This window comes from Podarcis tiliguerta (genome assembly GCF_965153285.1).
Source record: "Podarcis tiliguerta genome assembly, chromosome: 3".
NCBI lineage: Eukaryota > Metazoa > Chordata > Lepidosauria > Squamata > Lacertidae > Podarcis > Podarcis tiliguerta.
In genome coordinates, this window is record NC_139536.1 from 52,739,589 (window position 1) to 52,753,618 (window position 14,030).

The following is a 14,030-nucleotide window of genomic DNA, read 5'->3' on the forward strand; positions in this document are numbered from 1 at the left end:
AGCTGGTTTGGGCTCCAGACCTCTCAGGGACTCAAAGTGTCATTGAGACCACTGCAGTTTATTTCTTCAAGGAATAAATGTATGGCACCTATTTTATGCTGCACCTATTTTATGAAATTCAGCCTACTGAAACCTGAAACATGGAAACAGCTACACATAACTGGGAGGGGGGAGGGACAAATGATATGCCACTTACAGTTCTGTGACTTCTATTCCTAACAGTAAAAAAAAAATCACAAAACAACTTAGTTTGACAAAATTCAAGATGTTTTGAAATTAGCTTAATTTTAGTTTGGCCTTCAAACACTAGATGTTTTGAGAATATTTGGTAGAGATTATTTCTAATAATTAGAGTTTCATGTTGCAGATTTACATTTTTTTTAAAAAAAATATTGTGTGTGTGTGTAGGCAAATTTGTTATTTAGCTCTTTAGTGAAGTTGTTAGAAGTTAACCGGTAAAATATATTTTCCTTTGCACTAATCCTTTCTGTTGGTATCCATAGCTTATAATAGAATCATAGATCTGTAGAATTGGGAGGGATCCTGAAGGTCATCTTGTTGGGATATTTCCGTTCCACCTTAAAAGGGAGCAGGATGTTTGTGTCACAGCCTGCGTATTTCCTGTTCACAGGATGTTTCTGTTGTGTCTTTTGCTTTCGTTTCTCTCTCACTGCCAGACATGATGCAGGCAGTCATGGCTTTTCTTTGTTCTGATCAACACTGAATAAACCTCTAAATAATGCTCTCCTGTGTGCATCTTCCGTTGTGCAAATCTGCTGATAGAGCGTGCAAGAGCTCTGGATCTTTGGCAAGCTATTTCTGGAGCTCCTGTCGCTAATTGCTGATACTGCGTGTCTACGGGAGATTGATGGATGTCCGGAGACGACGTGGAGTCAAGATGGACTTTATCTCCCTGGCAGTATCTCCCAACAACAAGGTTTCGGGCCCAGATAAACAGCATTTACAGGAGAGTAAGACTGCGACATACTGCTGAGGTATGTGTGGGAAAGCGAAAGTAAGGCTTTTCGTTGCCGCGGCCTTTGATGCCTTTGATGTCCGGCTGGCTTAATTGGCCTGGGAGTCAAGCCAAAAGGCTTCGTGATTTATGGGCAGCCAAGATAAGAAGCCCCTGAAGTTGAAAAGGGCTCGGCTAGAGTGAAAAGCTGGGATGGAGTCTTTCCATGCTTCTCAAGCTGCTTCTGAAGCTGCTGAATGCCCAAAGCTAAATGGGCGAAATTATCAGGCCTGGGCACAGTGGTGTGAGAGTTTGCTGCGTCAGTTTGGAGTGTGGCATACTGTGAGTGAGGCCCCTCCAGTTCCTCTGACAGAGAGATGGAAGACCCAAGATTCAAGGGCCATTGACATAATAGTCTTGTCCGTTTCTCTGGAGGAAATTGCCACGCTGGCTGGAAACACCACTGCTCGTGGGATGTGGAATGCTTTGAAGCTGGCCCATCTACCAGTCAACCCAGCCCAGAGTTTGACTGCATCGGAGGTCCTGGCTGTTTCCCGGAATGCAAGTGAATGCAGGGATGCCGAGGGCACCAGTTGCAAGCTGCAGGGGGAGCTGACTGTGATGTCATCCCAAGCAGCATTCCAGCCTCCAGGGGGAGCCAAGGAGTCGGCAGATGAGAGCTCTGTTTCTCGTGGGAACCAAGGTCATCGCCTTTACAGAGGCCGGAAGGCCAGAGGTAAACAGAGACAGATGCCAGCAGATGGCCAGAAGCAGAAGGGGGGTGAAGAGCCCATGCCAGTGGAAAACAAGGCTTTGTTTGCTGGCACTGCTTCACCAAAGGCCAAAGGCAAGTCTTATGGCCAGGAGCAGGGGGGCAAGCAGTTTAAGCCCACACCGGTGGAAAACAAGGTCTTGCTTGCCAGAAAAGCTGCTCCAAAGGCCAAGTCCAGATTTATTGTTGATTCTGCTGCTACCAGCCATCTAGCAAAAGATAAGCATCTGTTTATCTCCTTCAAACCTCAAGATGGTGAGGTCCACCTGGCTGACGGAAGGACGTTGCAGATCGCAGGAGAAGGGACTGTGAAACTTGCAAGTCTGCATACTACCATCAGAAATGTACTTTATGTTCCAGGTGCTGTGAACAATTTGCTCAGTGTCCCGCAGCTGATTGGGCGTGGTTTTGAGGTTTCCTTCAAGAGGAACGTCTGTGTCATCAGGAAAGGCAAAGAGGACATTTTGCATGCAAAGTTTATGGATGGCTTGTTCTGTATAACTTATGATGACAATGCTGTTGCTGTGTCTAATGTTGATTCTTGTTGTGTTGCACAAACTAACAAGGTTCTTCATGCAGGATGTGTTCATGAAGCACACAGAAGATTTTGTCACATGTCTTGGCAGGCGCTGGCCAAGATGCCGGAACTGGTTGAGGGTTTGAACATCAAACCCTGTAAGTTTCACATGAAATGTGTATCTTGTGCAGAGAACAAGGTGAAGGTTGCTCCAAAAGGCAAGGAGTCTAGCAGGCAGGCTTCCAAACCCTACCAGCTAGTCCACGCAGACCTAGTTGGTCCTCTTGCGCCCTCTTTGGGTGGAGCAAGGTACTTCATGGTTCTAATTGATTCCTTTTCCAGGTACATTCATGTGTTTATGCTGGAGCAGAAATCGCAAGCCTTTCCTAGGTTCAAGGCATTCTGTACTTGGTTGGAGAATGTTCACAGTAAACGCATCGGCTGTCTCTTTACTGATCGAGGCGGGGAATTCACTTCTCAGCAGTTTGAAGCTTTTCTGACTGAGAAGGGAATCCAGCATGACTTGTCAACGCCTAGATCTCCATGGATGAATGGGCTTGCGGAGCGAGCAAATCAAACATTGCTGCAAGGACTGAAAACAATGTTGCATGATGCCAATCTCCCTGATAAGTTTTGGGGGGAGGCTCTGTCAACGTTTGTTTACACGTTTAATCGCAGATTGTCATCACCTATTGGTTGTACTCCCTACGAGAAGATGTTTGGTAAGAAACCAAATGTCAAGCACATGAGAATCTTTGGTTCTGACATGTGGGTACACACCCCACAAAGCAACAAGCTTGGGAAGCGTGGGGCACATGGTTTGTTCATGGGGTACGAAAAAGGAGCATACAGGGTATGGATGACTGACTCTAAGTCCATTAAGTTCACAAGGAGTGTTGAGTACAATCCTAAGTGGGGGGAAAATGTGGGAATTTTCCAGAGTTACCCAGAGGAGGATGAAGGTGATGTGAAAAAAGCAGATGATGCTAAAGAAGCTGAGGAAGCTGATGATGATGATGATGATGATCAGAGTTCGGATTCCAGTTCAGTGGGCGGCGCTGCTGCTGATGTCAGTGACAGTGATGACACAGCAGACTTCAAGAGCGCAAAGGCCTCAGTCAGACCATCTGATGCATCTGACAATGAACTGGAAGAACCACTGTTCACCATTGGTCGTTTTTCTCCCAAGAAGGAGGAGATGAGTCCAGAAGACTTGCGTCTAGTACGCAGATCTGAAAGGGCGACGAAGGGCAGACCTCCAAAGAGATTTGCTGATGAGTTTGCTAAGACAGCAACTGCTGTTCTTAGTAGCTCAGAGAAGGTATGGGAACCTTCAAGCTTCAAAGAGGTTCAGGAGTTAACCTCTAAAGATGCTGAGCCTTGGCTTGGTGCCATGAAGGCTGAAGTTGATTCCTTGAACAGGAACCAAACTTGGGAATTGGTACCGGTAGTCCCAGGAATGAGACTGGTTGGCAGCAAATGGGTCTTCAAGGCCAAGACAGACCAGAATGGCAAGGTTGTCAGACACAAAGCCAGATTGGTTGCCAGAGGTTTTTCACAGGTACCAGGACAGGATTACCACGAGACCTACTCACCCACAGTCAAATATGAGAGCATTCGGCTGATGCTCAAGATTGCTGCGGAGGAGAAGCTGCATGTTTCCCATCATGACATTAATACAGCTTTTTTGTACGGGATTTTGGGGGAGGAGCTGTATATGCTTCCACCTGATGGAATGCAGATACAGAAGGGAATGGTCTGTAAACTGCGGAAATCCATATATGGTCTCAAGCAGAGTGCCAGGTGTTGGAACACAAAACTCAAAGAGACGTTGCTTTCTCTAGGTTTTCACCAGGGCAAAGCTGATCCATGTGTGTTTGTCAAGGAGGAGGGGCAAAACAAACTGTATTGCTTATGTTTTGTTGATGATCTTCTGATGTTCTGGAAGAATCAGGCTTTGTACCAAAGCACCCTAGCTCAGCTGAAGGAGCACTTTGACATGAAGGATCTTGGTGAAGTATCCAACTATCTTTCTCTGCAGGTGGAGAGGGACCAAGCAGGTAATTTTCTGGTTCACCAAACACAGAAAATTACTGATGTATTAACCAGGTTGAATTTGGTTGATGCAAACCCAGCAGACACACCGATGGTGACAGGTTACCAGGTAGACAGTACTGCTGAAGCGTTTTCTGACACAACGCTGTACAGATGCATTCTAGGCAAGTTGAATTTCATTGCTAGATGCTCAAGACCTGACATAGCTGTAAGCACTAACCTGCTTAGCAGACATGCTAATAATCCTACTGTTCAGGATTGGAAAGCTCTGAAGCGCATAGCCCGCTATTTGAAAGGGACTATGCACTACAGGCTGAGGTTCACCAGTCAGAAGACTGGAGGTCTTGAAATCTTTGCTGATGCAAGTTTTGGAAGTGACACCACGGATGGTACAAGCACTTCTGGAGTATGCTACATGTACAACCACTGTCTGTTTGACTGGCTGTGCAAGAAGCAGACGACAGTGAGCCTAAGTTCCTGTGAAGCAGAACTCAATGCTCTGTCATTTTCACTCATGGATTGTGAATGGTTGATGCAACTGTTTAAGGACATCAGAGTTTCTGTGAAATGTCCTGTGCAAGTGTATCAAGACAATAGATCCTGTTTGGCTTTGCTGAACTCAGAGAGTTGCAAGCAAAGAACCAAGTACTTGCAGATTAAGCTACATCGTGCAAGAGAGTGTATTCAGAAAGGGCTCATTCAGGTGTCCTACATGCCAGGAAATGAAATTCCTGCTGATCTGTTGTCGAAGGTTGTTAACAGAGAACAACTTAAGGTTTATGCACAAAGGTTGCAATTGGGTTGAACCACAGGTACTACAGGTTACACGGAAAGGGGGAGGATGTTGGGATATTTCCGTTCCACCTTAAAAGGGAGCAGGATGTTTGTGTCACAGCCTGCGTATTTCCTGTTCACAGGATGTTTCTGTTGTGTCTTTTGCTTTCGTTTCTCTCTCACTGCCAGACATGATGCAGGCAGTCATGGCTTTTCTTTGTTCTGATCAACACTGAATAAACCTCTAAATAATGCTCTCCTGTGTGCATCTTCCGTTGTGCAAATCTGCTGATAGAGCGTGCAAGAGCTCTGGATCTTTGGCAAGCTATTTCTGGAGCTCCTGTCGCTAATTGCTGATACTGCGTGTCTACGGGAGATTGATGGATGTCCGGAGACGACGTGGAGTCAAGATGGACTTTATCTCCCTGGCAGTATCTCCCAACACATCTAATCCAACCCCATGCAATGAAGGAATCTCCACTACTAGCTTTTTCAAAAGTCTTTATTAATATAATTAAGAAATAATCCATTCTAGCTACTGAACCAATGACAATGGGATTATAGTTATAACCACATCACAGGAGCAGTGCCTTTCAAAGACAGAGGCAGGAAGCTAAATTACTGGGACATGGAGCAAAACATAGTCTGCATGCTTTGTTTTTACTGAAAAGAAGAAAAAGGGGCTTTTTTGTTTTTCTAGTCCTGTGCCAAATTCACTGATATTCACTGCAAATGTCACTATTTTGAAGAGAGAGAAAAGGTTTGCAAAAACCCCTGTACCTTCCATTCTTTCATGCATTTTGCCATATTTGTATCCAGCCATTGTTCCCCTCCCCAAACTATTTGAGTGCAATGATGATGATGATGATGATTTTACCTAAAAAGACTTTTGTGCTTGATCCCAAGCAATCACCATCATATAGACAATCAGACCTGGCTACGTGGTGATATCACTTAGGGCAAAGAAAACTCTCCAGCTGACCTGACTCTAAATAGCTGGAGGGGAATGCACAAGTAACCATGCTGACACTCTCTGTCTTGCTCTGCTGTTTGTTTCTCTGGCTGCCAAGGTAAGACTTTTATTCCAATTACATGTAGTTGTTCTTGTTGGGTCAGAATGTAGATGAGGATATGCCTCCTACTGAAAGTAGTGCTGTGTACATGGCAGAGATCAAAGTTTGGATATACACTGGATTACTTTCAACAGGACATGCAGTCAAGTACACATGCAAATGTGCAGCCACATTTTGCCCCATTAGTCAACTATGCTTTGGCAATGGGGACCTGCTTCCTCTTTCTGACACCCACCTCCTCATGAACATTTTTACACCCTTTTGCAAAGGAGTCTGCAAAATCACCCAAAAGAGTAGAGTGCAGTTTGTCAGGACTAAAATGTTCATTAAGAGCAAACACACTTCAGCTCAGTCATGATGACGCCCCTCCAAATAAGAATTCAAATATACCCAACAACATACCTAAATTTCCTTATGCAGCCCCACCCCTCACTTACTGATTCCTTGTATGTGGGGGGGTGGGGGTGTGTGTGGAGAGAATAGACTCAGTTTTTACTAATGATTTTACTCTAATTGATTCAGGAGATTGCTACATTACAGATGGGGAGCCTGTGGCCCCATAAAAGTTTTTTGGGCTGCAACTGGGTATAGTCCAACATTACCTGGAGGGCCATGGGTTTCCCATCCCTGGCCCAGATGGTGTGAAGTCATCAGTATAGAACGCCATTGTAAGGGAGGAGCAAAAAAGACAGAGTCACTCACCTCCGGTCATAACCACTTCCATAGGCAAACTGCTGGCGCTGGCCCATGCCCATATTGGACATTGCCCCCGAGGGAGTCTGGTTGTACATTTCCTGCATTCCACTGTTGGGCATCTGTCCAGGGGTCATGAAGGGTTCACTGTTTCCAGGCACTGCAAGCAGAGAAGAAAACAGGTGTGCACCTGAAATTAATTGGCGTTTACTCCCAAATAGATGTTCGTAGACTGTAACCTAGCAGTGCGTTTTTAAAACTTTGCTAACCATCCTTTCCCCTTTTATAGAAGTATCCTTCCGTCCAAACCACACCAAACCCTGAAAGAGCACCTATAGCTTATGAAATGTAATAAAAAGCAGAGAGCAGTGAGAACAGTATCATACAGGGTTTCCCCCTTCACATCTCTGGGATGCAAAGGTAACAAATCACCTAAATTCACACACACGTACACATAAAGTAGCTAGGAAACAGAATATACCTTTTCTCATCCCACCAAAAGGGTCCTTATTCGGTTCATAGGGCATTCTTCCCATCATATCTGGCATATTCATAGACTGCTGATAAGGTGCATTTGGGGTCATGGAGTTTCGCTTTGGGAATGTCGAATCACTTACATCTGAAAAGGGATCATGCACACTAATGGAACTATTTCTAAAGAGACAGAGGAAAAGAAAGCATTAATGTCATGGAAACAGAAACACACATTGTGATACCTTATTAGACGGTGAGCCATGTAGTTCAGTGAGTTAAATTGCTCTAAAAAACTCCATCGGTTTTACACTTTTACCATTTTACTTTGACAGCCCACTTTCAAAACCCAGTTTCAAAAACATTCTAAGCACTTGTGTTTTCATATAGTAAACTGCCCTGTGACCCTCAGATGATGGGTGCTACAGAAATTTAATAAGAATAATAATAATGTGGCAGTGGGACACACACACACACACACACACACACACACCCCTTTTCATAAGTGTCCTGAAGGAATGATAGGAGTTCCATAGTAAAAGACTCAGCCTGCAAACTCACATGTAAGCTGAAACTAGCTAGTCTCAAGACAGAGCCTGGAGAAACCTTCTGTATTTTGACTTCAGCAATGAGTGCAAATCTCAAAACAAAGCCTGCACACTCAATGGGTGTGTGTGTGTGTGTGTGTGTGTGTGTGGCCATTATAAGAAGCTTCCTCCCACTTTACACTGAGTCCATGCAATTCATGATAGCACCCTCTTTTGCATGACTGGGCACTGGGGTCAGGATCAAACACGGTGGGGCAAGGGATTATGGAGTTTAGATTCCCATGGCATGCAGTCATGTCATAGATACTAATGAGATTTCCACAACAACAATACATTGAATTCTGAGCCACAAGAAAACATCCCTGAAAGAAAGATACAGCACAAAGTCCAGACAGGGTCTAAGAAAGGGGAAAGAAAATATACTACCTGTTGCCCTGCAGAGGTGTCATTTGTCCATGAGGTGTAGATGCTGGTGTTGGCGGCTTGAGGTCACCTGGTACTTCAGTCATGGAATTGCTACCAGTTGACTGAGGTGTCTGTGGACCTTGAAGGGAACCCGAATTTGCTGAAAGATTCAAAACAGGAGAATAAATATTAGGCATGTGGGAAAACAAATAACTATGAAACCAAGAGGGGGAGACAGAGAGCAAGTGCCCATCAATATTTTGTTTTTTCTGAATATACCTGGTGCCTGAGATGTTTTATGTTACTAAATTCCTGTCTTTTGTGTATCTAAGAGATGAGTCTACTGCTTAAGCCAAGATGGTCGGGATTAAGGGTGGTGGTTGAACACACCTCTAAATAATAGGTCACATTACCTATGTCTAATCCTCTCACTGGATCACTAGATGCCTCACAAGAAACGATTAAATTGAGAGAATGCTGATCCTCCCTCATCCTACCCCAGACACCAACAAAAAAGGCAGAACTAATCTTCTGATTAGATGGCTGTTCCAAGGACCATGTCATCTCAAGTGATGCATGTGGAAGAAAAGTTCCCATTTTAATAAAGCTTAGACATGAGATGCCTTCTGCAAAGGTAGTGATCCTAATGCCTCATTATGTGTAGAACCCCAAATTACTTTTATAGTAGCCTATAAATACGGGAACTGACAGATTTCTGGTATCTTGAGATTACAGAATTATCCTTAGTTGAATATAATAGTGTCTAAATCAGTTCTATAAATAGGTGCTATTTGAATCTTTGGGGTTTGTCCTGTCCATTTACTGCTTCCTGAAATACTGGAACCATTAGCAATGGCTATTTCTGATTCAACAAATACAGAACTGAAAAAAGCTGAGAATTCATAAACTGTTGACTAGAAAATATCAAATACTCATCTCACACTATGTTTCAACCCTTCCTGAGCTCATTAAGCATGAATTTTGCTTAGCCGTACCTTAATTCTAACTAAATTAGGTCTAAGAAACAAAAACTAATTGTTTGTAGAACATACTTGTAACATTTACAGGAAGCACGAATATACTCTGTTTTGGGGGCAAAATAATGATCTCTCTCACAGTGTCTAGTCATATAAATATGTCTGACATAAAAAGAGAAAGGAAAACAAGATACCCAACTGTGAATTTGTAGGCTAGGTTTTTACCTGCTGGTTGTTGTTTTTGAAACTACTAGCTATAATAAACAGCTGCAAAATGTGGCATGCGGTGGAAGCCATAGGCTTGAGCCTCAACTGTGAAACAGAAGAGCCAGTTCTAAGGGCCTGAGTGTATTTCAAAGGATTTTGAAGTATTGCTTTGCAATACTTTATTTTTTTACTGATAATCTGTCCAGTCTGGAGAGTTTCAGGTCAGGCAACAACTTTACTATGATGATGATGACAACGACAATGATGATGATGATGGTTTTTTTGGGGTGGGTGGGTGGGGAACTTATCCAAATAAACAAGGTCCAACAGGGTCTGTGGAAGATGCTGAAGTTTTGATGAGCATCAGGAGGACCAGAGCTCCACAGCAATCACTGAAGAGACCTTTCTTCTAGGGGCTCATATGGTTCTAATTTGTTGCACAAAACTAATACACCAAAGAGTGATCTCAGAGGTCATGGTGGAACTCAGGTGCACAACAGGTCTACAGCTTTGTTAGTCAATGACCCCTGAATTATTGCTAAGGCAGACTGCAGGAAGTCATTGGTGTATTAGTATTAATATTTGTTGGTCGCTTGTCTCACATTCATCCGAAGCAACTTACTCTATACGCCACTACCACTTTTTGTGACATTAAAATATGTAATCAACACTTTTAAAACCAAAAATTACTTTTAAAGTAGCATGGGGGGGGGCAGTTTTAATTACAAATTGTTAAACTCCCTGCCTTTCCTTCTCCCAACTTCCCACCTATCCACTCTAAACCATTAAGATACAGAGTCTATAACCAGAACCAACTGCTTTCCAAGGGATGGGCAGTAAGAGGAACATTCTCAACCCCAGCTCTACCAGAAGTAATGCTGATGCAGAAATGACAGGAAAATCCATAGTGGCACTCCAAAAAAGGACGTCCACTTCAAATCCAAAATGTACCCTTACTGCAATCCCATACTCCCATCTCAGAGGGGCTAGGGCCTTCAAACCCAATTAATGGAATATCTGGTGTAACTCAAGTTAATTTCTACAGGATATAACATTCATGCTGCCCTTCCTGCTGTTTGTGCATGCATGCATGCACATGCACAAATGCACCTAGCTGCTCTCAACACACATTTTCCCACCTCCCACCCAGGTTGGGCAAATGGAGCCCTGTGGAATCTCAGAACCAAGGGGAAGAGAAGCAGTATCCCTGCACCACATTCTGGGTTCTGTTTGTCAGGAACAAGCAAAGCCAATTGTGCTCCTAATGTCTATCCCTTCAAGACAAAACAGGCTAAGAACCTTAGAAAAGCCCTGCTGCATCTAAACAATGGCTCTGATCTCACCCAGTGGCCACCCAGATTCTTATGGCAAACCTGCATGCAGGATGAGTACAAAACAATGTTTTCCACTTGTGCTTCCCAGCAACTTGTATTCAGAGACACACTGTCCCCAATACTGGAGGTAATACCTAGCCACCATGGCTAGTACCCACTGATAGGCTTATCCTTTATGGTTTTGTCTAATCCCCTTTCAAAGACAACAAGTTGGTGGCAGTTACATCTTTGTGGGGCTGTGTATGTCATTGTTTAACATGTTGCTGCTCACCATACATGACTACCTATAAGATCTAGGCCTGATTGGATACCCATAAACATGTGCAGGTGTGTGTGCTTGGGGAGATGCGACAAGGAATTAAGGGCTGAAAAGGAAGAAAAGACTGTGCTGAATCTGTCTTTTGTTAAAAAGCAAGCAATTCTTTTTAAGTAATAAAAATCAGACAGAAGGTGACCTGAAACAAACTTAGCTACATCACCCAAAGGGCAGGAGCAGGCCGAAAAGTGAGTAACAAATTCTGAATGTGGATCCTGTCATGCATCAAAAGCTTGGGATCAACTCTTTATGGCTAGGAGTGCAATGTGGAAAGGACCATCACCGTGCAATGAGTAGCAGATGCACCACAGCAGCACTTGGTGAGTTGCTAGAATAGTTTCAGACATCTTTTTCATTTGCCATTCGCACCTAATCGTACTATCCAGTTAATAATAAAAAGGAGAGGGGAGGGAGAGAATGAAATCTCTTCTACTTGCCAGCAGTCTCCCGGCTATTCCCCCTCCCCCCCAAAAAAAAAATCAGGCTGGAAATGGGGGGGGAATGACTATAACCTCTTGGAACTTCATTAATAAGAGGCCTAACATGCTCTCTAGGATATCCCTACCTTTTGCCAGAAGCTACAAATGTATACTCTAAAGTAAACAATGGAAAGGTTACTGAAGGTTAAGTACATTCACATACTTCAGTCTTAACAGCCAGACGCCACGCTGGGAACATAATTTACACAGCATGAACTCAGTGCCCTAATTCTGACAAGGGTGGGGGAAGCGGTGGGAGGTTTCGCAGGATGCATCACATGTCCACAGTGAATGGAGGTCAATCAAAGGGCACCTTTGTTTATAACCCAGACCCCTCTCTCGTTTATCTTCCGCTGGGGATTCCCTGGTTGGCTGCACGACAGATTTTGTGACATCACCTGTCAGCTAATAATAGAAATTCAGTCAGCCACCTGCCAGCAAAGATAGATGGGTTTTTGGTTACAGCTTACTAATTAAATGACTGGCTTACACCCGGCTCCCCTCTCCTCCCTCCTCCTTGTGTTGCATCTCAGCTGCCAAGGAAACCCAGGGAGCAGCTCCTCAGTGCTCCCGGTTGTAGCAGAGTCTCAAACTTTTACGGATTTGCTATAATGAGCCCTCTGCTAACATCACAGAGGCAGGAGCCTTTGAAGTATTTGGCTCAGTTCTCTCTGACTATCTGGTGAAACAGAAAAACAACCAACAGATCCACATATCAGCCAAGGATGAGGCCGTATGAAACCCGCAGCATGCAGGGATGTTTGCAAAAGCTCATACCTTGGGGCAACACCTTGGCATGTTCCCTTCTGATAGGATTTATTGGGTAGGAGTGAATGGCGTTTCATGAATCGCAGCAGATGCTGCACACATGCATTCAGATGGTAATGATTGGGTCAGAAATATTCTAACACAGCACTACACACCACTTTCAAACAAGTTAGGATTGTAAGGATCAGAGCCTTAAAATGAGGGCATCTTGGCTGATATATGAGAAAGTCTGCACTCCACTGAATAAGATTCTCTGTCTTGCTCTCTAAGTGTAGCAATCCAATTCCTCCTGACGAACTGGTGAACAATATAAAAGCCACAGGGAGAAAAAAACAACCCAGAAAACATTGGCTAGAAACTTCTTCTACGTCAAGTGGCAGAATAAGCACTTGTAAAGCATGCACAAACATGCAATGTGTATGAAAGTACTATGTATACATGGTTGCATTTGCTGTGGGTGGCATGATATCATCCTTTTTTCTTTCTTTTTTTTTTGAGGGAGAAGGACGTGCCTTTACTCCTGAGATACTACAATGATATTTGGCACACATATTCAGGATAACATTCTACATTTTAAATTATAAGCACAGTTCTATTCCCTCACCTGTTTGCTGCAAATATATCAGAATTTATTTCCACTTAAAATGGGAATACAGTCATTCCTTGGGTTACAGACACTTCAGGTTGCGTTTTTTTGGGTTATGGACCCGCCGAAACCCAGAAGTACCGGAATGGGTTACTTCTGGGGGTTGTGTATGCGCAGAAGTTCTAAATCACGCTTTGGGAATGCGTAGAAGCGCTGAATCGCAACCCGCACATGCGCAGACGCACCTCTGTGGTTGCGAAAGCTGTGGGTTGCGAACATGCATCCCGCACGGATCACGTTAACAACCCGAGCGTCCACTGTATATGATGTGATGTACTCAATATTGTAATGAAAAATAAATAAATCTAATTATTTTTAAAAATAATTTATTGCCACGCTCATGGCAAAGACTCATTTGTCCATATTCTTAATATAATGAAACATATGAGAGCTAGCATGCATATTTAGAACACCTTTCTAATTTTCAAGTTGAAATATTAGCATCCTTTTTCAAAGAGCCCAGGACAGCTGTAAAATAGGGTGCTGGCATTTCACTCCTAAATACTGAACAGGTAATAATGAAACATACAATGTACATTGTAAGACACTATTATTTGGCTGAAGTTAGACCCCAAAACCACTTTCAGTGGGACAGGGCTGGGGGGGGGGGGGGGGAGAAGATTCAAAACACAGTGCAAACCAGTATCAAAAGTGAGAAATTTCAAACACTAGTACTGTATGTAAAGTAAAATTTAATTATATCCTAAATACAGCCAGTGAAGTGGCTAGGAGGAAATTGGAAAGCATAATTTAGTCTCATATATAAATCCCCTTTCCTGCTTTCAGCAGATGCTGATGAGAAATCTGTTTGGTAATTGACTTTGTACTAGTAAAATGTAGTTCAAAGGAGTGAAAGCAGAAACACCGACAGGACTGTTTCCTGTTTTTAGTCGTATCTTATTCTGCTCTGAAGCCATAGCAAGTTTATCTAGCCCAACTTGCAACACAAGTTCTTTTGTGTGGTTTACAGTGCCAATGGGTTCATAAACTGTTTGAAAAGAACAAATGCTGGCAATTAGGAGACCGGTCCTTATGCACTT

At 43.5% G+C, this 14,030-nt stretch overlaps 1 protein-coding gene across 18 annotated transcripts in view; it reads right to left on the reverse strand.

The window, feature by feature from the left end:
• ARID1B (AT-rich interaction domain 1B) overlaps positions 1 to 14,030 on the reverse strand; it is a 345,246-nt gene that overhangs the window by 12,947 nt on the left and 318,269 nt on the right. For all 18 annotated transcript variants that reach the window (XM_083433948.1, XM_083433947.1, XM_083433944.1 and 15 more), the window contains 3 exons: positions 8,285 to 8,423; positions 7,321 to 7,493; positions 6,849 to 6,999 (listed from right to left, as the gene is read on the reverse strand). In XM_083433948.1, the coding sequence (XP_083290074.1) occupies positions 6,849 to 6,999; positions 7,321 to 7,493; positions 8,285 to 8,423 (463 nt within the window). The remainder of the gene's footprint in view (positions 1 to 6,848; positions 7,000 to 7,320; positions 7,494 to 8,284; positions 8,424 to 14,030) is intronic.